At 46.1% G+C, this 23,551-nt stretch overlaps 1 protein-coding gene across 1 annotated transcript in view; it reads right to left on the bottom strand.

Moving 5' to 3' along the window:
* Positions 1–19,827, bottom strand: part of adamts9 (ADAM metallopeptidase with thrombospondin type 1 motif, 9) — a 36,824-nt gene extending 16,997 nt beyond the window's left edge. The window contains exons 1-27 of the mRNA XM_067233856.1: positions 19,731–19,827; positions 19,007–19,401; positions 17,778–17,940; positions 15,516–15,856; positions 14,867–14,947; positions 14,640–14,764; positions 14,494–14,534; positions 14,125–14,230; positions 12,811–12,957; positions 12,359–12,500; positions 11,875–11,979; positions 10,541–10,686; positions 9,956–10,137; positions 9,636–9,772; positions 9,124–9,241; positions 8,891–8,986; positions 7,871–8,037; positions 7,652–7,781; positions 6,847–6,973; positions 6,530–6,740; positions 6,233–6,397; positions 5,774–5,935; positions 4,604–4,723; positions 2,661–2,768; positions 2,405–2,572; positions 938–1,210; positions 10–171 (exon numbers count right to left, since the gene is read on the bottom strand). Of these exons, the coding sequence (XP_067089957.1) occupies positions 10–171; positions 938–1,210; positions 2,405–2,572; positions 2,661–2,768; positions 4,604–4,723; positions 5,774–5,935; positions 6,233–6,397; positions 6,530–6,740; positions 6,847–6,973; positions 7,652–7,781; positions 7,871–8,037; positions 8,891–8,986; positions 9,124–9,241; positions 9,636–9,772; positions 9,956–10,137; positions 10,541–10,686; positions 11,875–11,979; positions 12,359–12,500; positions 12,811–12,957; positions 14,125–14,230; positions 14,494–14,534; positions 14,640–14,764; positions 14,867–14,947; positions 15,516–15,856; positions 17,778–17,940; positions 19,007–19,401; positions 19,731–19,827 (4,215 nt within the window). The remainder of the gene's footprint in view (positions 1–9; positions 172–937; positions 1,211–2,404; positions 2,573–2,660; positions 2,769–4,603; positions 4,724–5,773; positions 5,936–6,232; positions 6,398–6,529; positions 6,741–6,846; positions 6,974–7,651; positions 7,782–7,870; positions 8,038–8,890; positions 8,987–9,123; positions 9,242–9,635; positions 9,773–9,955; positions 10,138–10,540; positions 10,687–11,874; positions 11,980–12,358; positions 12,501–12,810; positions 12,958–14,124; positions 14,231–14,493; positions 14,535–14,639; positions 14,765–14,866; positions 14,948–15,515; positions 15,857–17,777; positions 17,941–19,006; positions 19,402–19,730) is intronic.
* Between the last annotated feature and the right edge of the window lie 3,724 nt (positions 19,828–23,551).

Below are 23,551 nucleotides of genomic sequence, written 5' to 3'. Positions count from 1 at the left end.
TTCTCTCACCTCTCCCCAGTGTCCGTAGACCCACTGCGGACAAGGCCCAGACTCGCAGGAGCGCTGCTCGATGGGCTTGGAGCGCTCCTCGCAGTTGTTGGCCGAGTAGCCGTTCTCGTCTTGGCACACGACCACACGTCTCTGGAACCCGCCGGCACACGTGCTCGAGCACTGATGATGACGAGAACACACATTCGTGTCAGACGGGTGAATACATCAACACGTGCGTGCGAGTGGTTCCCACTGTGTCAACAGGACATGCTTGCATTTCTCGATTGAACTTCAATATTGACGTACACCCCCACCTCATGAATAGGACACGATATAACATAGCAATAATGTACATATCATTTGGCCCTTAAAACATATCTTTGCTTAGAAAGGCGTCTCCACAAACAATTTGATCCGCAAGAAAGTCGATCTTTTTTGCTGTCGTATCAGACAAAGAGACACACAGGAAAGAGCACAAAGGCACTCGAGTACTGGCCCACAGCACAACATTTTGGCAGCTCTTCAACGGAGTAGATTCCTTGACATATCTCTCTGTGTTATATTAAAACACATCCTCAGGAAAGGGAAAGAAAGAGAGCCCAGAAATACTACTTGCTATTTCCATGACAACTTAAATAGTTTACCGTACAGTAAGTTATTTTAGAGCATAGATAGTGGTTATTTTAGTGTTATTGTACTTACCCAGTTTTGGATCTATGCAAGCAATATTATGTGGCAAAGACAACAGAAACTATTACTGTATCCTTGAGAGGTTGTGATTATCAGAGGTGCTATCCACACCCACAATCACAGTATAAGGAACATATCAGTACTGAGAGAGAGCTCCAGGTCTCTCAGAGGACATCACAACAAACCAAATACTGTTTAGCAGCTTAATACACAAACATTACAGAAGCCCTATTATCTGAGGAAGAGCACAACTCACCGCTCCCCAGGGTCCTGTCCTCCACTGGTGGGCTTGGGCTCTGGGCCCGCTGCGCCCGTCACTGGCCACAGGCAGGTTGTTCCTGCTGCCTCCACTGGGTGAGGGGAAAGGTCGGGAGTCACTGGAGCGGGAAGGGCACTGGGACATGGCACACTCCTGTTCTGTGGCTGGACGGTCATCGGAGTCGCACTCATTCACATCCACAATCTGATCGCTGAAGTTCACACACACCACCTGACGTGTGGTCTTTCCCTGGCCACAGGACACGGAACACTGTAACCAAACAAAGACACACACACAATCAACACAATGAATGTTCAAGCTACTCCAGTTTAGGTTAGTGTGAGCATTTGAATTCCAAGCCTGTTCAAGGTAACATACTCTTTGCACTTCCCAGTTCCTTGCTTTAGTCCCTAAACAGAACAAAACAGGTCTCTGATCAAGGAAGGTCTTCTCCAATGTCATCAACAAGGTTTTCATTTTCACATCATCTCTGGAAAGCCAAACACAGCTGAAAGCTCCTCTCAATATCTCCATGGCATGGTTTTGTCCCTTTAAATGATTTTGAACCAAATAGATCTTACTCAAGGAACAATGAATTAGGTAAGAGCTCCTGCCAAACAGTCATGCTGTTCCAATTAGGTCGCCCTACGAGAGTCATATCTTGCAATAATGCATATCAAACAACATTATGCAACAGATGTCAAATGATAATGTACAGCCGTGCTAGAAAATACACTATCTAGGACCAAGAAATGCTTGGGATCTGAACATGGGTAGGGATACTGTCAGGCTGGTATTTCCCTGAACCCAGTGAACCAGTAGCGCTGCATGTGATAACTTAGCTATCCTCTTCCCCATCAGTGTTGGTATCCGGTTCCATTCCAAATCGAGCATCAGAGGGATACTGTGTGTTCAGATGTGTCTCTGTAGTTCTGGCCTCGGGATGAACTACTTCCTGTTTCCTGTGTTAGAAGTCACTGAGTCTCTCTGGCAGGAATAATAAGCAGTGCGTGTGTGTGTGTGTGTGTGTGTGTGTGTTTATGGAGTCCAGAGCTGCAGTCTGGCAGTGTTGTATCACCAGCACTCTGTTTGATGAGAACCATCTGTAAACAAAACTGTTGCCCCTCAACTCCCCCCCCCCTTCCCCCACTGCCTCCCTGCCCCCCTTCCCACACCCCTCCACTGTCTCATTCCACCCCCTGCCAACCTTCCAACCACACACATGCACACATCGTCAAACCCGCACACGTCAAAACTCTCTGAAACACACAAAGGAGAGCTAAATAAACACACAGGAAGAAACAGGGCATCAGAACTGTCTGGACAACTGCCTTGAGAAATAGACATTAATCTAAAAGGCTGTCAATGCCTGTAACGGCATGCAGGGCTGGGGGGGACAATCTGGTGTCCGCAAAACATGTGTCCATACTGCGTAACAAAGAGAAAGGGTGCTGTCTGTCTTACCGAAGTCCACTCTAGAACCTTCCACTGTCCGCAGGCCACCACAGAGCACACCTCTCTGGCGGCGGGCTTGACCAGGTGGGAACACGCTGCCTCCTCCGCCACCCCGCCTTGGTTGTCACGACAACTCACGTAGCGCATCCGGGTTCCTTTACCACAGGTGGCACTGCACTGTGGAGGAGGCTGAGGTGGTCAGCAAAGGAAAAACCCAACACAAAAACATGTGCACGTTTCAGTCCAGGTTTTGATGGAGACCAACCTGTGTCCAGGATCCAAACCTCCACTGGGTTTTGTGTCCAGGGTGAGAGGGCACCTTGGTCCCTGGGGGAACAGGGTGGTTGCTGGGACACTGGACCAGCTCACAGTCCTAGAGTAGGGAGAGACAGCACCATATACATTAACCACACCACTCGAACCAGACCAAGTGTGTTCCTACCCTCCATTGAGCACACAAACTTGGATCCTAAAGGCAGAACATCAAAGCTACCTGAGAGAATCCTATTCAGAACAGGTCACAGTGGTGTGGTGTCCAAGTCTCCAATAACAACACTGGCCAGTGGCTAAGCCCCTCCCTCACCTTCCACTCTTTCCTCTTTTCCTGTGCCCTGTCTGACCCCTGACCCCTGGCTCAGGGGTGGGGATCTAAATCATATCTAGTAAGGCCTTGACTGCTCCACATTCCACACTCATCCCTGTGGTGGAGACAAACAGGACCCTGGCAGAAAGAACACAGCACCACGCTGCAGCGCCTCACACACACAGCAAAGCAGAACATCATAAAAACATGTTGGTGGTGGAAAGAACGAGAAGAATGGGGTGGAAAAATGGCCTGTGGTGGCAGCCAAGAGATAAATACTGTGTGTGTATATATATATAAAAGAGAGAAAGAGAGATAGAAAGAAAGAGTGTGTGTGTTCAGGTTTTGAAACGTGTGCATGATTGCATGCTATTTTAACTATGTCTAACTTTGTGTTAAATCACGTAAAGCAAACTATAACTGGGGTTAATTCAGGTAGGCCCTCCTGCTCTCATAACATAAGCTCTATTCTTTCTCACGTGCCCCTCCTCCTCCCCCCCTCCTCCTCCCCCCCTCCTCCCTCAGAGCAGTGGTGGGCTGGGCGGTATGGTAGCCCACTTCACGCATGGCTGGTTGGAATCACAGTGAGGTGAGGGGACTAGTTCAGGGTCAGTGGGCCTGACGGCTAGCTCTGGAGTCAAGGCTAGCACCACAGGGAGGGGGTCTTTCTGCAACCACAGTCCCAGCTTTGGTTTGGTGCCCCGCAGCCTCAACAGATCTAAACCCCACCTCCTTCTCTGGCCAATGAAGAGCTCCTTCTTGAGACCATGCTCTGTCATGCCCACGCACCATCAGGGTGAGAGCTATGCACATGAAAGGTTGATTAACGACTCCATTTCTTCGAATAAGAGTTGTTTGTGTCAAGATTAGTTGGGTTATTTAAAGTCTGTGACACTTGTAGAGAGCAGATGTTAGCATACATCACTTTCAGTGAAGTTCATGTAAGGTAAGGGTGTGAGTGGAGACCACAGTCCCACAGTAGACTCTTGGCAGACAGGCACTGCCACTGGCAGACTGGTTGTGGCTCAGACAAATAAGGTGAGGACATATTTCAATGTTTTTTCTTGCTTATAGTCTTGCACTCTTCCCACCTTAAATCCCTCCACCCAGACCCCCGATCCCTGGAGTTGCCTGCCATAGAAATTGTCCTGTTTCCACACTCCTCCTGTGCTCCATGAAAGGGCGACTGCCTGAGGGAGACAATCCCAGCTATGTGTGTCTGTCTTGGGGTAGAATGCTCAAGTGTAACCCCCCTCCAGTCCCCTCCAGGGCCGGAGCACTGCAGAGCAGACAACAAGGCCTTATTGAGCCCAGGTGGCAATGAACTGGTGAGGGGAGGCTTCCTTCCTGTCTAACAGTGTGGCATTGACTGTAGAAATGGCTCCAAAACTGGAGAGGGAGACCCTCAAGACAGAGAAGAAATGAGAGAAGAAATGAGAGAGAGACATGGAGAGAAAGGCAGAATTCAAGAGGGAGTTAAAAAGAGATGAGAGAAAGGAAAGCTAGAGAGATGAAGAGAGAGACAGAGAGAGATTTAGAGAAAGAGAGCAACACAGAGGGAGACAGACGCAGAAGCAGTAATCAGTAGAGAGCCGAACAGGGCAGGAAATGGATCTTGGTCTTACCTGAGCGTCAGTGGGACGTGTAGCTGCATTACATTCAGTGTCGTCCATGACAGACCCGTATGCCCCAACCACACATTTCACAGCGCGCATCTGGTAACCTGGTCCACATGAGGTAGTGCACTATGTTCATATGAGAGAGAGAGAGAGAGAGAGAGAGGGGGGGGGGGGGGGGGAGAGAAAGGTTCATTTAAGCCAACGTTGCAAATCTGGTGAAAAATGAGTAACTCAGTGAAAGAAAAATGGTGTGTGTCTGGTGTGGAGCTGCAGTGGCAGCAGATAACAGTCTTCTGGATCATAATGCATGAGTAACTCATGTACTTCCCACTGTAGCCAAGTCAGTGGGTACACCACTCTCTTCTACCTCACTGACTCCAATGAAACAAGGTCAGACTTTTGTGGCAGCAACTTCAACTACAATTCCCACATGCTTCAATTCACAGCTTCAAATATACATTTAGCTTGCTGGCATAACCCATGGTATACAGGCACCAAAAATCTCCATCACACACCTAGGACTATTAACACACATGCTGGGTTATAAGATATCATTTTGACTTAGGAAATGTTGCAGAGTTGCCTTTTTAGGTTTGGGCCTTCAGACTGCAATTCGCCTCATAGTTATAAAGTGGAGGATTAGAGAGGGTGAACACACATGCGAGTTAGGATACACACTGTCTATAGATTGGATATGCTTCTTTTGGCAGAGAATGCTCTGGTTGAACACCAGAGTGGATAAGCGCTATATCTCTGTCCTGTCTGCACTCTGCATCTGGAGAGTTCATGTGAGAAGTAACAACATTTATAATGTTAACCTCTGCATAGCCTCCAATCCATCTAGACAAGTGTTTCTCTGTCTCCCGTAGAGACACAGAGAAATATCATCATATTCATGATCGATAGTATGCTAAATAATAGCATACCCCTAGCCTAACCCTAACACTTAGCACTCATACTTGAGATACTTTAGAGGCAGTTGTATCTTGTTTTCTAAAGCTAGTCCTGTGGTTCCTCCAGGATATGACCCCCACCCCTCCTGTCTTCCAGGGTGCCTGCCTGTCTCTCTATGGATCCTTCGGGCAACACACCACCGCTGTCCCTCAGGGTCCTGCCCTGTCCCTCTATGGGCCCCACAGGCTCCACCACCACCAGCACCCCACCCCAGGGCCTCACCTGTCCCCAGGATCCGACCTGCCAGGAGGCACACTCCTGCTGCTGGCACATCTGGACCGACTCTGGCTTGGACGAGTCACAAAAGCGGTCATCTAGACGGTCTTCTCCAAACTGGCACCATGTCTGCCGGTGCTTGTAGCCCTTCCCACAAGTCACCAGGCACTGTCCACACAGAAGGAAGCTCATTGTTTATTATACTACTAATAAATGGGCCATGCTGTCTATGATCAACAAGATGTCCAATTCAACCCAGTTTACAGCAGCTCAGACATATTTACAGTAGCAATGTTTCCTGTTGAATAAACTGTGCAAAAATATCTCCCTCACATTAATGCTGTATAGTTGGGCGTTACATATGTCCACACAGAACATACTGTACAAATCTAATTAACCACTTTCATGACATAGAGACAATTATTATAATGGGCTGTAGGGGAATAAGGGATAACAGAGACTGACCTCGGACCAGTCTCCAGTCTTCCACTGTGGGCAGACGAACTCGTTGCAGGGCTGGCTGGTCAGTTTTTCCCTCTGGCTACACTTGCTGTCCTCACTTGCCCCATCGGAGGACTTGCCACACACAGCCCCTCGGCGACGAGTACCCCCCCCACAGGTCTTGGAGCACTGGAACACACACACACACACACACACACACACACACACACACACACACACACACACAGAAACACTCTATCCCTTTCTTCTTTTATGTTTCCACTTCTGAAATTCTGAAATCCAAGGATTAAGAAGTCTCACCTCTGACCAGGAGGAGTAGTCCCAGCCCCCAGGGTTACAGTCTCCAACACAACTCTCTTTGTCGTCGGGTTTGCGTAGGTTGCTGCAGTAACGGTCGTCCACCTTCTGGGTCTTGCTCTCTGTGCGGCTGAGTTTGGCACAGAAGATCTCTAGTGTTCGGTAGCCCAGCCCACACTGTGCTGTGCACTCGCTCTTGCGGGCTACATGCCACCTGGACCGAGCACAACAGTTAAAGGTGAGAAGGAAGATTTGGGGAAAAGGAATCGCTGCACAACAATGGTGCAATTCCTGGAGTGAACCAGAAGCGATGCTGTTACCTGAGTTCACACTCTGTGTTGCAAGGCTCTGTGACCATGGCAGGTCTGGCTGTCCCATGGCAACGCTGGTCGGAGACCACCACCCTGTCAGACTCTCTGCTGCACAGGATCTTCCTCTTACGCTCCCCTGTGGAAACATAACACACATGGCTGAAACACAGTCCAGTACCACCACACTACAGGCAGAAGGGATTGACTTCATATCTGATAAGAGCCCTGTACATACACACACACACACTAAATCACACTCCCCCAAATGTAAAGTCAGATTAGGTCTAGCAGGAGTGTGCCTTTCCAGCTGGGAATTGGACACACCTGCTACAAATCACGACCAACCAACAAGATCTCATCTCAGAGAACACGCTCTGAGAAAAGGGGATTTCAGTTTGCTATGAAACCGGTACATCTGTATCTGCACTGTGTTCAAATGTTTAACAACCAGGCATTAAGGGAGCTTTGTGTATCTCAGAAGTGAGTCAGGTGTGTTAGAAAACACCTCATCTTAGACATTCTCCTCCCGATGACCAGACACGTCTCAGACGTATCTAGTGGTGGTCAGGCTGTAATACACCGTGACCTACATAAACCCTTTCAAAGGCTCCTGTTGTCGCTGACAAACTAAATAAGTGTTTCAACTACAACGCAAAAATAATCCACAGCCCCTATATGGTTTGGAGACACAATGCAATGAGAGCTGAGTGATGGATGATTCAAACGAGTTCTTGTTAAAATGACCCATGTCCTCTGTTGTCACAATCCCCCCCCTCTCCCCCCCTCCCCTCCCCAGGCCAACACCTCGCCTTACCTTGGCACAGGCGGCTGCAGTCCTGCCAGGGTCCATAGGCGTCCCAGAAGAACTGCTGGGGCTTGTCCTCAATGGGGATGTTGTAGGAGTACCTGACATCTGGGTTGTACAGGTTGCCTACAGATAGCACCTGCACACATCACAGCAGAGAGAAGGTGAGTCACTACCAGCTCAGACTGAAGGAAGTCACGGCCTCTCCAGGATGACAGGAGTCATTACCAAGACAACCATCTCCTCCTCGATGCGGTCAGTGCAGTTGATTCTCTCAATGACGTGGTCAGATCCGCTGTATTCGATGACGGCGTTGCCCACTTTGATTTCCCTTTTGAACATGCTGACCACAAACTCTCCATTGAGTAGGAACTCCCCATGACTGTTAGAAACAGCTGGAAGAGGAGAGATCAGTCACAGAAGGTCAGTCACAAGGTGTTTTGAAAGGTGTTTTTGTGAGTGAGTGAATTTTGAGGTCTAGGTCAGCTAGCCTTGAACAAACTACATATTTTAGGATGGACAAAGCTTTTCACAAAATCTTTGCTTTTTCACCCTTTTCACACCCAAGTTGTGTTCAAGAGCATGTGCTGGTTGCTAAAAGACAGTTCAGCCAGATGTAAACAAACTGGCTGCCTGCTTAGCGGCCTAACAGCTGATGTTTGTATTTAAAGTAAGGCCTGGCGTTGAGAGTAGATAAATCTAATTGGGGTAAAATAATCCTACTTTCCCGGAGGAGTCTTGGGCCTCCTGTTCACCAGTCAGTCTGCTGCACACATTCATACTAATGCGATTATGGATCTAATTTCCTGAGTTACTTTCCTCGTCATTTCACACATCACAGTAATGCAGAGATATGCCCCCTTCCCACAATCCCCCTGTCTCTCTTTTTTTCCTTGGGGCCCAGCTGAATGCGTCCACAAACACACACATGCACAAACTCACACGCCCAAGTTAATGCACACCCACACACAGACACACCTGCCCATCTAAACAACCTCACACACACACACACAGAAGTGACTTCAATGGAATGCTATCCTGAGGGCTGCTTGAGATCCTGCTTAGGATCCAGTCCGCAACTACACCAGCTTTACCAACACACTAAAGACATGTCCACAGACAGGAGGCACGAGCACCAACTTAACCAATACTCGATCTGTAACTCTGTCTAACTTTACCTTATGTTTTCATTGTATGATGAAGACAATGACTCATCAAACTGCAGTCTGTCTTGTGTTTGGATCTTACCGAGGTAGTTATCATCTTCTGGTTTCCCTGAGTAGCTGTGTTGACGTACGTCTATATTTGTGGCCCCGCTAGGGATACGCACAACTTCATTGTATCCTGCGTCACACAGAGGAGACACAACAATAACTCCAGAGTCATTTCAGATCAGACATCACAGACTTCCTCAGGCCAGCCAGGCACTGTTGCTAGCCCTACAGGACAGTCAGGTGTAGTGTGTTGAGATTTGGGCTCACCATAGCGTACTATGTTGAAAGTGCCTGCCATAGTTTTACAGGACGAGTTGTCCCCTCCACACACACCACACTTATCTCTCCGCGCCTTAGAGTTCAACACATGGTCACATCCCGCTTGCTGTGCAGTAGGGTGGGGGAGGAGAGGTAGAGAAGGAAGGGGGGGGAAAGAGGGGGATAGAACATGGAAAGATCAATATGTCGGAAGAATGACCTGAAAATGTGCACTTCACTACCTTTGAAACATTTTTTAGCATGGCAGCCGTATATATATAAAAAAAAAAACATCAATCCAGCTGGGATTTTAGCTTAACTGCTACAGTGACGTTAAGATGGTGGTCCTTGACGCTTCTTGTGAAAGACCGTTCTAGCAAGAAAGGATTAAACCCTAATGAGCCAATATATAGTTGCATAAGGGATCTCATTACCCAGTGAAGCATTTATGTCCGTATCACTGAAACACATTGGATTTGTTAAAGCGGTTCCAAGTTGCTGGAGGGGAGCTGAGGACTCACCCTGCACAGGCCCTGGACGCAGATGTCGTTGGTGTCAGGTCCACATGGTGTGCCGTCGATGACCCGGTCCCTGAGCTGATAGTAGGCCGTGCTGCCTGCCACCCTGCAGAACAGCTTACAGCGGTCCTTCATGAGGACTGGATACACACACACACACAGCACCAGAGGCACACACACACACACATACATACAGCACACACACAGCAGACAAGTTAAGGAGAGGGTAAAGGCTAGGCACAAAGGCCAACCTCTAAACTGCTGCGATATCTGTGTCACATTCCCAAATCTTAATGTATCACAGGAAGTGAAGCCGTCCTTACTTCCGCTGTACTTGGGAACCCAGCGCACGTTGTCCGACAGGCCGTTGATGTTGAAGGGCCTGCCGTCAAAGTCCCCGCACTGCTCCTCCCTGAAGTCCTTCTTCTGCTTGGAGCACGGCTCCGAGTTACACGAGCGGAACTTCATCCTGCGCCCCACGCAGTACTTGCCCCCGTTCCTGGGCCTGGCAGACACACAGAGGACATCCTTTAACAAGCCTCCCTTCAGCTGACATCCTATCTTCTGTATCTGTTTATACATCTATAAACTGGTCTTTTCTTCCATCCACTTCGTCATCTCTCAGACTTGTTGATCAGTCTATGCTCATTCATCCCATTAACAGATGATGAAAGTGGCCTTTCAAGTTAAACAAGATTTATCGTTGACCAAGAAACGGGCCCTTTAGATCTGCGGTAAAAAAAAAGAAGAAAAGAAGTCTGGTGTGCTTGAAGGTGAGCTATGGAAAGAATTCTCTCAAGGACGCTTGATCTTACGGAACATTGACCAGGGATGTTGGGAAGGAGACACACTCCAGTGAAGGTGCACGACTACAAAGCTAGAGAGCTTGGGAGAGCAACGCTGCTTACACGGGTCGGTTGCACTCTCGCACGGCGATCTTGATGCCCCCGCCACACGTCCGCGAGCAGGTGCCAAACGGGCTCCACACGCCCCACGCTCCCTCAACGGGCGTGGCATCGTGCTCCTTGGGGATGCACAGGCCGTGCTTACAGTGCTGTGGAGAGAGAGAGAGAGAGAGAGAGAGAGAGAGAGAGAGAGAGAGAGAGAGAGAGAGAAAGAGAGAGATGGAGGGATAGATGGAGGGATAGATGGAGGGATAGATGGAGAGGATGGAGAGAGATGGAGAGATGAATGAAGAAAGAAAGGAGGGACAAGATGGGAAAGACAAAGATAGATAGAGAGAGATTTGGGGGACAGAGAGAGAGAGAGAGAGAGAGAGAGAGAGAGAGAGAGAGAGAGAGAGAGAGAGAGACAGAGAGACAGAGAGACAGAGAAAAAGGGTAAATGTCAGGAACCATAGCTGCTTACTGGCAACACATCAATCTGCAAACCCTCCACATCTTGATTCAATGCTTCTAATCTGGTAGAAATTATACAGCAAATGGAAAACAAGAAACCAAAAAAGCCATTTCATTGGCCTGTCAGTACAGCTGGAGAAGAAGTTCACACACAATTTATGGTTCGAGGCATCATATCAGATTCTAATTCTCTTTCCAACCCAACACATAGGTATATAGCACTTCATTGGGTGAGGGGAGATGGAGGGGCGAGGCAGTGGGATGGGAGGATGGAGAGCAGGACTGCGGAGTATAAACAGAGGAGGATGGGAACATGTGTGTCTGGGGACCTCTGCCGCTAGACTGGCCCACAGCTCTTTCATGTCCCTCAGCCGTGGCAGGAAGCAGAGGGTTAGGGAGAGGGCCCTAATTAAAAGCTACACTAAACCAGTCACAGAGAGGGAAATCTCCACAAGCCTCCATTCACAGGCCTGCTCTAAGCCTATTACTTACTCATAATAATACTGGCTCTGCAGAAAACAAATTCATGCTCCTTCAGGTCCAAAACCCTAGTTTCAACTAAAAGTAGGACTGCTGGAACCAATGGCAACGTGTGTGACCGACGATCAATTAGTACGTTTATGGAGTTTATTGAAATAGAGTGTTGGCAAGCATTTGTTTTGTTTTCTTCTCTGATTTTGATGAAACACACTTCAACAATCTTTGCTTCTGAAACACCATGAAAGAAAGTGATGGTTACAAATCTTTAAACAATGTATTCATTAAAGCAAGCTTGAAACCTTGGAGCATGTTGTAAAAGCTCACCAGATGTAAACACAACAAATACACTGTTATAAAGTGTGTGTGTGTGTGTAGGTCCTCATGTAAACTCTTTAGCTACTTGCCTTTCCAGGATCACATTCGGTTCCATCAGCCCAGGGCATGTGCTGGGTCTTGCAGCCCCTCTGGGCTCCCTCCGGACTGGTGCACCACAGCCTACGACACTGGGTCTGGGGGACACAGAGAAAGAGAAACAGAGAGAAAGTTAACACTCGCTCTCCAACGCTGAGCCCTTTCGTCACAGGCTCATTGTACTAAACACTCATCATTGACAAGGCATGTGCCCTTTAAACACAACCGTGGAAGACAAGCACTGACAAATATCAAACAATCCACAGCGCAATAGAATACCTGCACCCCGGTGCCCTTTAAACACTCTACAACATCTACAAACTGTTTGTGATACAGCTATAAAGCTGTAAATGCACAATGCAATGAAATAACGCTGTACACAGGAGGCCTCTCCTTCAGCAGCACAGTGACAGACTAAGAGGCTTCCCTTCCTCTTTGACAGACCAACGTGTGAATCTGCACGACGTGTTCCCTTACCATATATGGGCACACCTGCGTCCCAGGCCCAAATATCAATTCACATTGTTTATTGACATTGTATATCCGTCCAGGGAGCTGCAGAGGCAGACTGTAGGGCCTAGAAAGGGGTTCGTTGAGTAAGCACTCGCCATATCCTGTGCTATTAAGAAATAAAAATAAAATGACTTAAAGAAAAAACAGAAAAAGAGACACAAACAGACAGAAAACACACTCAGTACAGATGGAGAGGTAGAATTCTGTACAATCAGAAAACTACTGTAGAGACAAGATTGTGCTTGATGGAGAAGTAGGCTTTGTTATTATTTGTTATTAGGGTTAGGCTACCCCTTTCCTTAACCCTATATCAACAATGACTCATTTGAAGGCATTTTTGCGAGTGTGGCGCTAACTATCCAAACATTTCCTAATCGTGTGCTTATTGAAAAGATAAAACATTGGCTGTCACATACTCGAGGAACTCTGTGATGTATTTTCTGCTGCACTTGGACCACATCCAGGGGTTGGTGTAGTAGTTGAGAGTGGGCGCCATCACGTGCTGCTGGTTTTTACCGCCATCCTCTTTACACTTGTTACTGTCGTCGTGGGGCATGTTGAAACTGCCAGGGAGCAAAGCCACACACCGGACATTTAGAGTTGAAAACAGATCTCATTTACAGTTGAAACACAGTGTCACTGTCTTAAAGGCCCGTTCACGCCGAGAACGAGAACTATAACGATAAGTATATTTGCGTCCACACCAACCTCGATGGTTAACTTCTCGCAATATTGTCTTCTATTTCAAATGCGCGGGCGCTTTTCGGATGGATTCTGATTGGTTGTCAGTGTTTGGTGGACAAAATGTCCATTAGCGCCACAGTTGGTCTATCGTCAATGTGCCAAGCGCATGTAACTTTTGGCGTTTCGGTGATGATGAATAAAAGGCAAAATGTCATTTTAAAATGAGTACAAATTTTCATTATCATTTACCAACAGTATATATAACTATTTTGGTACTTAATAATTTCAAATACTTTAGTTTTCATTGGTTTGTCCGGCCAACCTGTATTAAATTGGGAATCGCTGCTGAAGGGATTGTAAATACTTCAGTTCACTTCAGTCCCCCGATTGTCATTGTATAATTCACACCCTGCTCTGGAAGCTACTGTAATGGTGGTGTATGTATTCAGTAGGGCCAGAGGGCTAGGTTAATAAGGCCTCTGCAGTGCAGACAGGTGCTTGAGGCTGTCGAGGACAGAGAGCATTCTGTACTGTATTCTCCATAACCATGCAGGCCTTATGGCAGGTACAGTATTGCACTGAGCTCCATTAAGTAGACTTCCAGCAGTGTTGTCACCACTTGTCACGGATAAGAATGGAATTCAACAATCCCACCTTTTGTGTGTGGTAAAAAAAAAAAGCATTTGTTTAAGACACAGGAGTTGGTAAAGTCTGTAACAGTCTCCTGCGTTGCTGCCAAGCTCAGGCCAAGCTATGGGGCCAGGCTGGTGCATGCTGCTTCAGGACTTTGAACAAACGACTTACAACAGAGGCATGGTCATCAGCCACACTAGTCCTGGAGGGTGACTGGGTGTGCAGGCTACTGCCCCAGCTCAGCACAGACACCCCTGACCCAGCTGACCAAGCCCTGGGGGTGGAGCCGGGCGGCTAGGTCAGGAGCTTTTGTACCCGACTGCGACAGAGACCTAAACGTGTGTATTTCCCCAGCGTAAGGGAAGGTGACGTGTGGAAGGCGTGAAAGCAGTAGAGAAGCATGAAGTACTCACACATGGCCGAGTTCATGGGCTATGGTGAACGCTGTGCTGAGCCCATTATCCTCACTGATACTGCAGCTTCTGTATGGATCACACACTGTCCCCAGTTCAGCAAGCCCTGAAAACCAGCACCAACATTATCATCATCATCATAACAATTAGCATCATGATAATAATTAAAATAGATTTTATTTGGCACTTTACATTTGAAACAAATCTCAAAGTGCTCAAAGCATCACGTTATAATCCCACAACTCATCATTTTACTCAGTAGTTGCAGTCGTAACAATGACTAACTTGCTACCTGGCAGTCATTAGCATACAGCACATGGTGTATGCTAACCCTAATGCAGTCTACCAGTGCTGTAGAAATGCTCTCACCTAGCGTATCACACTTGTCCCGTGCCCGGCAGATGTCCTGTCTGTGAGGAAGAGACAGATGAGCGGTTTCCAGCACCAGTGAGACACCCAGTGCAACTCCAGTAACGTCAAGTACATCTACAGTACCAATGTTTGGTGATGGTTACCTGGTTATGAGAATGGCCGTGTCATGGTGGGAGTGGTGATTCTCCTCAGGACTATTACGGTCTTGTTGCCAGATACAGAAGTTCTTCAGAGTGGTCTGTGCGTTGAAGGAGATGGTGGGGCCATCCTAGAGGGAAACAGGAGATGGGTGACTACTAGTACACATGAAAGAATGTCTCTGTTTTCACTCCCAGAAGGATTATTTAAGATTGGATGGTTGTAAACTTACATCATTGTTTATTATGACCAAATTCACAATCACAATATTGATCAGATTTCCAATGCTGGGATCCTTGTAGATGGAGGACACCTGAAAGATGAAAATAAATAAAGGCATTCATGAAAAGTAGAACCTTGGTACGTAAATATCTTTCAAAGTTCCAAAAGTCTGAAAACAAGCCTGGAGTGCAATTAAGCAGTCAGCTTTCAGCTTTAAAGAGAACAGTCTCTTTAAAGGGCTGATTGGATAGAGAAGCTGATAATGTCCTGTGAGAGAGCCTGTGGAGAATGTAGTCTTTGCCAGGATCATAATATAGGTCAGCTAAGCTCCCCCCTGGGCGCTCTGCTTCAGAGGTCTAAGGAAGGCTCTTGTTTGAAGTGGCCAGGAGTATGCCATCTATGCAACATACCTGAGCTTATTTTTTCCCATTCATCAAAGTTGTCAGACAGATCCGCTTCATGCTCCCCCTGTCCCCCTGACCGTTTGAAATTCTTGTTTACTCCTGCCCTGAACTGCCCTTTCCCCTCTTCCGGCCCTCCTCTGATGACCATGAAGGTACAGCGCCACACATCCACCTCACACACACACCTCACACACACACACACTCCCATGAAAGAGGGAGGCTGAGTAGCTAAGGAGTCAACTGAGCAGGACTTACGATAGACATTAACGTGAGAATGTAGTGCTGGAGGTTGTTGCCGTGGTGTTCCACCATCTTGTTGTCTGCCACCACCATGACTTCTACAAAGCGTGGATAGGAGAGAAAGCGCTTTGATCTCCTGTGAGGTCCTGAGTCACCGTTGCTGCTGTCATTAGTTGACGGGCTGGTCAGGCTGCTCACGCTGCTGTCTGGTCCTGGCATGGCTTCCACAGGAAGGCCTGCACTCAGAGTGTCCAGGTCATTCAGCATGCTGCCAAACATAGGGTCCGACACTACTGGCCCTGACCTTGACCCCGGCCTCGTTAGAATCTTCTTCCCCATATCCCTGTGTTCATGGCCTGGGAAAGAGACACATATTTCAAGTCAATAATTTGTACTCAACACACAAAGTTATAGGTTTCTCTCTTTAGATTCAAGCCACTGATTACTAAGTAAGAATAGCATGTCATAACTACTATGTCATACCTACTATTTCATAACTCATGTACAAGAAGGTTGCTTTGATCTTTAAAGTTAAGCATTATCCTTATATTGGATAATGTATTCAGCTGAATTCTGGTGAATGCTTACGTCACAAATGTAATGCTGGTCACCCTTTGTTTATTAGAGTGGGAAGAGTGAAAAATGTTTTTAGTCTCTCATTCTCACACGCACACAACTGCCTGAGATCTTGGGGTCTTGCTTCGAGGGAGTGGGGTGCAAAGGAGGAGAAGAAAGAATGGGTGGTTCATGTTAGGTAAACTTGGCACTCAGGCATGACTAAAGCCCATGTCTCAGGAAAATAAGTCAATGACTGGACAGTCCAGTTTGAGGGGAGCAGGGAAGTGCACTTAGTCTGATTTCAATCTTGATGACGACCATACCAAAGGCAAAACAAATGGAGTACCACGCCTTGGTTGCTTATACTGTATACCACTTCATCTATACCTGCTGCAATGCAACACCACTCAGGCAGTACAGAACATGACCCAGACACCAGCCCTGACTTATTCCTATCCATGATTTATGATGGTAAACAGACTGAAACCAACCACTTCAAAACTTCTTAAACTACAAAGGTCTTCTGTAAAAACTGCAAAAGCTGTTTCATATTCAACCCAACTGTATTTGTTCACAGTTATGAGTCATACTCACATTCTGTTGAGAGAATCAGAGGAGGACACCCACACATCTAAATGTATATTTATACACACTCACAAACTACAAAGATCCATCTCAAAGACGGCAAAGTATATGCAGAAACATGTGGTGCATACATGACAACAATTCAAATTTATTTTCATAGTCATGCACACTGATGTTTCCAGTCTGCAATATTATTTCTTGCTGTACAATTTACGCCTGGTCTTCATGATGGTGGACCTATCATGCTTTCTTATCAAAGGACCAAAGGAAGTACGAGAGTCAACAGGAACTTGTAGCAGTAAACGAAGATTTGCAGATACCAGACAGAATTACAGACCAAAGGGGTTTTCCTGTCCAGGAGCTAAAAGGGTATAGTAGATACTGTGGAAATAGCAAACTGAAATAAATGCATTACTCTTCTCAAGGAAATGTGACGTATCTGCTGCATTTTACATACAGGGCAGCGGAATCTAGGCAGTAACACATTGAGTTGTGTTGAGATGCAGTGTTTGACTAGGCTACATGAGGAAGTGATCTTTTGGATCAAATCTCAAGTCAGCAATATAGGGTTTCTCTCATATCAAATGTATATGATCTTGATGATTGTAGAATGTGTATACTGTAGCATTATAGCAGCATTACAACCTTCGTAATAGCACCCTAACTGCCTGTTACTGCCTCGCTTCCTATTGTATGCATATCTTGGAATACAAGGATCACACACAAAGAACAGTTGTCCTAGCATACATCTATGGGTGCCCGTTAAAGGCCAAATAACGAGGGGGAGGGTTATCAGAGACTGGAACACACGAACACACACACAGGCACACACTCACACACAGACACACACACACAGGCACACACCAGTTTGTTTACACACGTAGCAGCAGCTATGGGACTCCCATCCTCCCCGCTCAGTGTGGTCGAGCGCCATAAGGAGGACACTGGGTGAGGGTTTAGTAGAGCAGACACACTCAGCAGCTAGCTGACTGGATTACTTAATTAACCTGACTCTGCAGTATGGGTGTGTGTGTGTGTGTTGGGGAGGTGTTCTTGATTGTTTTGGTTCTACAGTGTCTTATCCAACTGAATATACACTAAACTAAACTATCACAGTACCCAAACAACCAGTACCTGAAGTGTCACAAGCGGGTCCCTCCTTGCCAGCCTCTTTCTTTGGGGCATCCTTTCTGTACACGATATGAGGTTTGGTGTGTTCTTCTTCATAGTGCTCTCCTTTGTAGCTGTGAAGGGGCTCCACAAAAAACTCCCCATGTGGTGACCTGAAAGTGCCAAGCTATGGAGAACAGAAAAAAAAAGAATTTGTAGATTAGTTTGTAAAACTGTAACTGTTGACATTGGAGCGTACAGTAACATTGGAGCGTACAGTAACATTGGAGCGTACAGTAACATTGGAGCGTGACTTAGCAGGGCTAGATAGATAAGTGCAAATGGGCCTGTTCTAGACCCCCAATGGTTATATTTTCACACGTGGTTATTTAATGGACGATTATGTGGTGAAATACATGTGTGTGCATGCAGTGAAGGAGGAAAAAGTCGGATAACACAGCTTTCGATGCCTATCAGCAAACAATGTGATTTTGTTTCTTTCTTGGCAGACTTCATGGAAGACTTTTTTACATTTCATGCAGCACAGCCAGTGCCACTAGTTTGGATTCAATGGTGGCCTTGATGAACTGGGAAAATCCTAAAGTGATAAAAGTATTTGGTGTAATTTACATTTAATGCATTTAATGCCTAATAATATCTCCAGTGTAGTTATTTGAAATAGACCAAATGTGAAGAACAACAGGACCTTTGCTGGTGTTATGTATTAGTAAGCTGAGATGGTTGTGCTTCTTTCAAATTCACTGTCTGACGTTTTTACGCTCGGAACCAAATGATGATTACGTCAGCAGCTCCACAGGGACTCCAGCTCACGCTCCAACTGCACTGATGTGCGTAGGACGTCACCGATTGTCGGAGATAAATGAGTGCGAGCATGCATGCACATGTGTAGCAGAGGAATTGGCTTCGAGTGTATGGATTCGACTTGCAGTACCGTAGTTTGAACAATTATTTCTTAGTTACGTAATTTAAGAGGTTACTATGTCAGTAGAAGAGCACTTGGGCCTGGCAGGGTAGTCTTTTACAAGTTACATTCACAAACAACTCCACCTTCCGTTTAGATAAACTGTGCGCAAATATCCTGATACTCCAATTGTTATTGTATCTAATCTGTATAAACGTTATGTCCTTGCTATCATTTCATTAAATGTTGACATTGGCTTCAAAGTTAGAACTAAAATACCCAGACATAAATCACCATTTTAGTAAATATTCAAATGTGCGTAAAAACTTACCAATCCAGAGCATAGACTGATGACCGCCGTATGGTCCGTTTTGGCATTCACATGGCCTTTATAGAAGCAGTGCTGATATTCAGTATCTTCTTCCTCCTCCTCGGCTGAAAAATCCGTTAGATTACCTCCATTACGTACTCCTAGTACTGTCACCGTGTACAGTGGCGCAATAAATCCAGATTCTAGTGTAAGGTTGAGGTGGAAACTCTGGCCGAAAGCAGATATTCTGTAGTGGACTCTTGTCGAGGCCCACTGGTCTGAAGCGTTGTCAAGGCTCACATCGACACTACGTTTTCTCCTTCTGAAGTGTAGGCTTGTGGGGAACTGGTCACCGGCTTCATTCACTCTAGTCGGCGTAACAATTTCATAAGTGCCAAGCTGTTCTGGCACTGTTGCTGGAGAGGCAAAATCAGTGAGCATGATTAATAAGTAGCCGTGTGGGGAAAACCCGATGAAAATTATAAATCATAATCACATATTGTGAAATTAGACTAGATGTGATAATCATGTAGTAGCCTAAAGGCGTTAGATAATGTGTGTGGGTGTGTGAACTGTAGATCTTGGTTAAAATTTGGTCATTCAATAACTTCAGACTTCTATAAAAGCATTGCGAGTCATGTGCTTTGCTGATTCTGAAAAAAAGTCATTCATTCCGAGTATCCCGGTAACCAAACAGCGGTCCACAAGGGAGAAAAGTGGAAACTGAGGAATCGTCATACTTTACCTTTTCTTGAATTCAATAAAGTTTTTCCCGTGAATGCCACTACGTTCATTAAATCAGGGAATAAAAGCAACCCTAGTCCCCAAAACAGCACATGCATGGTTGTACACGTTATGGGGAGAGCGGAACCCCCGAATTCAGTATTCCTCCTGCACTGGCTGTGCTCCGGTCACTCCGGCTCACCGCCGTATTCCAACTCAGGCACGCGTGTGTGTGTTTGCCACATCCAATTGTATTATCCTCGACTCTTGAGTGGATGGTTTCTTGCCGGTAAGGTGTGCTGAGTTGTGAGCGTTACGCGTATTCCCTGGCGAACCTGCATACTGCAGAGAGGGGTCGGTTATACAGACACTCAACTGTGGTGGGCTTCACTGTTCGGGCCGGGGCAGCTCTACAGAGCATTTTAAGGGGCGGGTTTACCCAAAGGTAGGCTACATTAGAGCAAGTTACGCCTCTCAAAACAGCCACTCCCGTTACAGTGACAGGACCGGAGAGGAAAATAGTGGTGCTGAGCAATTACAGCTGCAGTGTAGTGAAACTATTTTGTCCTGAAGTGGAAATTCATTGTGAATGAACGTTAGTGTACTGTGACCGAAGAAGATGAGCAAATATACACCTATAATTCGCTAGCGTAGGACTGCATATTTCTCCTCTTTAGAACGTTCTCTTTATAGTTTTACATCTTTCAAACAACTATAATTGCTGCACGCGCGTATAGGCCTAAATGAATGCCGGTTTTGATTTGATGATGATGCCGGTGAAGTTTAGGCATTCAAAGTCTGCGATAGTTGGGTTTAGGAATTCAATTCACGTGGTTAGAGCTAGGTCTACACTAGGTTCACTCCAGCAAAGCACACGTTTTGCACTTTGGGGCACCTCGAGACTCTTTGGTCTCAAGCACAGCACAAACTGTCTCAGACACTTGACACGTACATGTTATTTCATTTATTTATTTTTTAACAGACACAGTCAAACTAAGCACAGTCCACCATTGCATTATGGATCACATAAGTTTAGTAGCCTATTCGTTGGTTTTCATATCGTTTCACGTGAGTGTGGAAACGTATTGCTATAGATTTACAAATACAGTGCATTATCAAGGGAGAAGGTGAACTCATCATTCAAGAGTGCTTAAAGGGCTAGGTGTGCTATAATGGCTAAGGATGCACTGATCCAAGGTGTCGAGTAGAGCTTAGGCCCTTGTAACTGCATTGTTTGGTGTGGTTTTATTAGGATACATCTACATTACAACAATACCACATGGAATCCTTTTCAAAGCACACAGCTGTTAAGTTGAAGATCAAAGGGTGAGATCTCTATGATTCTCTCTTACTCTCTCTCTTTTATAACATGCACACAAACAGAACCAAACACATACTTTCACAAACACCTTTGCAAAAAGGCAAGGCACTCTGTTCTGTGATTGTGAAGGAAACCTTTTGTAAAAGACAATGTGTCTCTGTCCAGCCAAGACTGATATGAAGAAAACTTGACTGAGCCGGCCTCACAGACGTCTCTGCCGCTTCCACAGCGTGGAGCGGGTCTCGTATGATGTCATCAACACGAAAACAGAGATCCACATGACCTACCCATCCAAGTGGATCTTCTCCGCCCTTTAGATCTGAAGTGGTGATAAACGTTGTCAGATGGCACATTATACTAGCTAATTTGCTTGGTACGACCAGCCTGGTCCTATCACACATTGCAACTCCTATCATAGTGTGCAGGTGCACAGCTAAAACAATATCCTCATAGGAAATGCCTGTGGTATTGGAGGCGAGATATATAGCTATAGGGGGTCCTTTCGATGGAAAACAGGCCAACGAGTAACTACACTACAGTATGCAAGCAAAGGCCTTAAGTCTTGCATACAGGCTAAAAGCCTAATGGTATTTAAAGGGTTTTATTGATTTATTTCATGATGTCATAAAATACACACATGTATATTAGTTCTTTCTTAAACTGTTGAGTTGTTTTGCTGGTAGTTTTCATTAATCTACAGCAATTGTAAGGACATTGCCTTTATGTAGTTGTTGGGATCCTCCAGAGCTCCTCTTGCTGTTTTGGAATCCTCCCTCCACGATGACAGACAGTTTAAGTTCCTTGAGTAGTTGTCCAGTACAGTTGTGGCTCACAAGTCTAGGAACCCCTTGAAATGCAACCCCTCATTAACAATTAGTCTGTTTCCCAGAACTCTCCATAAACCTTTTTACAACACAGGGGTCACAGGCAAGTATAACCAGCCAGGAAAAACATTGCCATGGGTCATTTTTTTTGCTTTGAATTTGGAGAGCATATAGGCAACACCACACTGCCTCAAAACATTTTTAAATCCTCTAACTCAAAGCTCCTGTTAAACCCATTTATCTGACTGGAGGATGCATTCAATATCATGTTTTTTCTCAATGGATGGCCACGGATCCCTGTGTATATTCTCAACAACAGTCGCCTTCTCTAATGTATTCTCCATGGATGGTCAGTGAGGTCAGCGAACCCAGGATGCCCCTGCAGGCAGCTGTAGCAGACGTACACACAGCAGCAGTCTTGACAAACTTGACTTCCTCTCCAGTTCTGATGATGTATGATAAGGAGCAGAAAGCTTGAATGGAGTCTGAATTGTGGCTTAGGATTTCAAAGGAGAAATGTAATTGCCATGCTTTTAAGATCCCTCCTCTACCCCCGCCCTGACTGACTTCCTTGGCAAGGGTGAGGTAGTAAATGAATTCAGAGTTGGAAACCAAGCAGAGAGGCTATGTCATTTTCTGTGCAGAGACATCCTTATAATATCTGGCTCATGGTTCTGCTGAACAAAGTGGACTTCAATAACATATGCATCTCGGAAATACCATGCAGTGGTACGTTGGTCGTCCACCTTTAATTTGTCCTGAAAATAAGTGAAGCATTCAAGTGAACCATACTCGACAGTGATCCAGTAAATCCACGGACTCCTGTGGTCTATGATATTAACCATCTGGTACAGTGCCTGGCCTATCTCCAGCAGTGGGCTAATGAGAAGGAACTTCCCCACAATGCTGCTTGTGAAAAGACCTTGCAAAGAACAGAAGTTTTTTTTATTAGTGTCTTGTTCAGTTCATAACACACTTTTCACTGTGCACAGCTAGGAGGAGTCGACTTGACCCTAGGGAATGATTATGTATTTTAAGAGGGCATGTACGTGTGTAAACAGTATGTTTGTCCAGTGGAAAGAGCAATTGTAAGATAGAAAGGAATGAGGTTTGGGGTTGAGCAGATGCGTTTGGGGATGAGCAGATGATATGATATGTTAGATGACAGTGAGGATAACTGCAGCCCTGAGAACCTTCTTCCATGTGCTACTTCCTGCAGGACAGGACCATTTGCACTTCCGCCAATAATTGTGTTAACATCTCGAGACACTCCTTTTGACCTGCAGGCATAGTTACACATCCTCACTTACACGCAAAAGGCATCTTCACATACATACACACACCCGTGCATGCACAAATACTGCCACACACAAACATAGCATGCTTAGCCTCATGCCTTCCCTCTTCAAGTGGTGACGCATACTGTGAGTGCTGAGGGCTTTAGGAGAGAGAGGGGTCTGTTAATGGGCTTTTAGGATGGTCCCAGGCAAGTTTATGTTGAGGACTGCAGACCAAAAACAAGGCTGTACTTCTGAAGAGTAATTAGGCCTTTGGTGAGCTTTCGCAGGCCGTGAGATAGGAGTCTGGAAACTACCCAAGTAGTAGTGCAGCTGTCAGGGGGTCCGCTCCCAAAGCTGAGCGCTTCCCAGATTCCATTCTCTATGGAATGGCAACAATAGTAACATGTCAAAGAACAGA

The sequence above is a fragment of the Osmerus mordax genome, chromosome 1 (assembly GCF_038355195.1).
Source record: "Osmerus mordax isolate fOsmMor3 chromosome 1, fOsmMor3.pri, whole genome shotgun sequence".
NCBI lineage: Eukaryota > Metazoa > Chordata > Actinopteri > Osmeriformes > Osmeridae > Osmerus > Osmerus mordax.
Note: the sequence above shows the minus strand (reverse complement) of the source record. Positions and strands in the feature narration are given on the sequence as shown.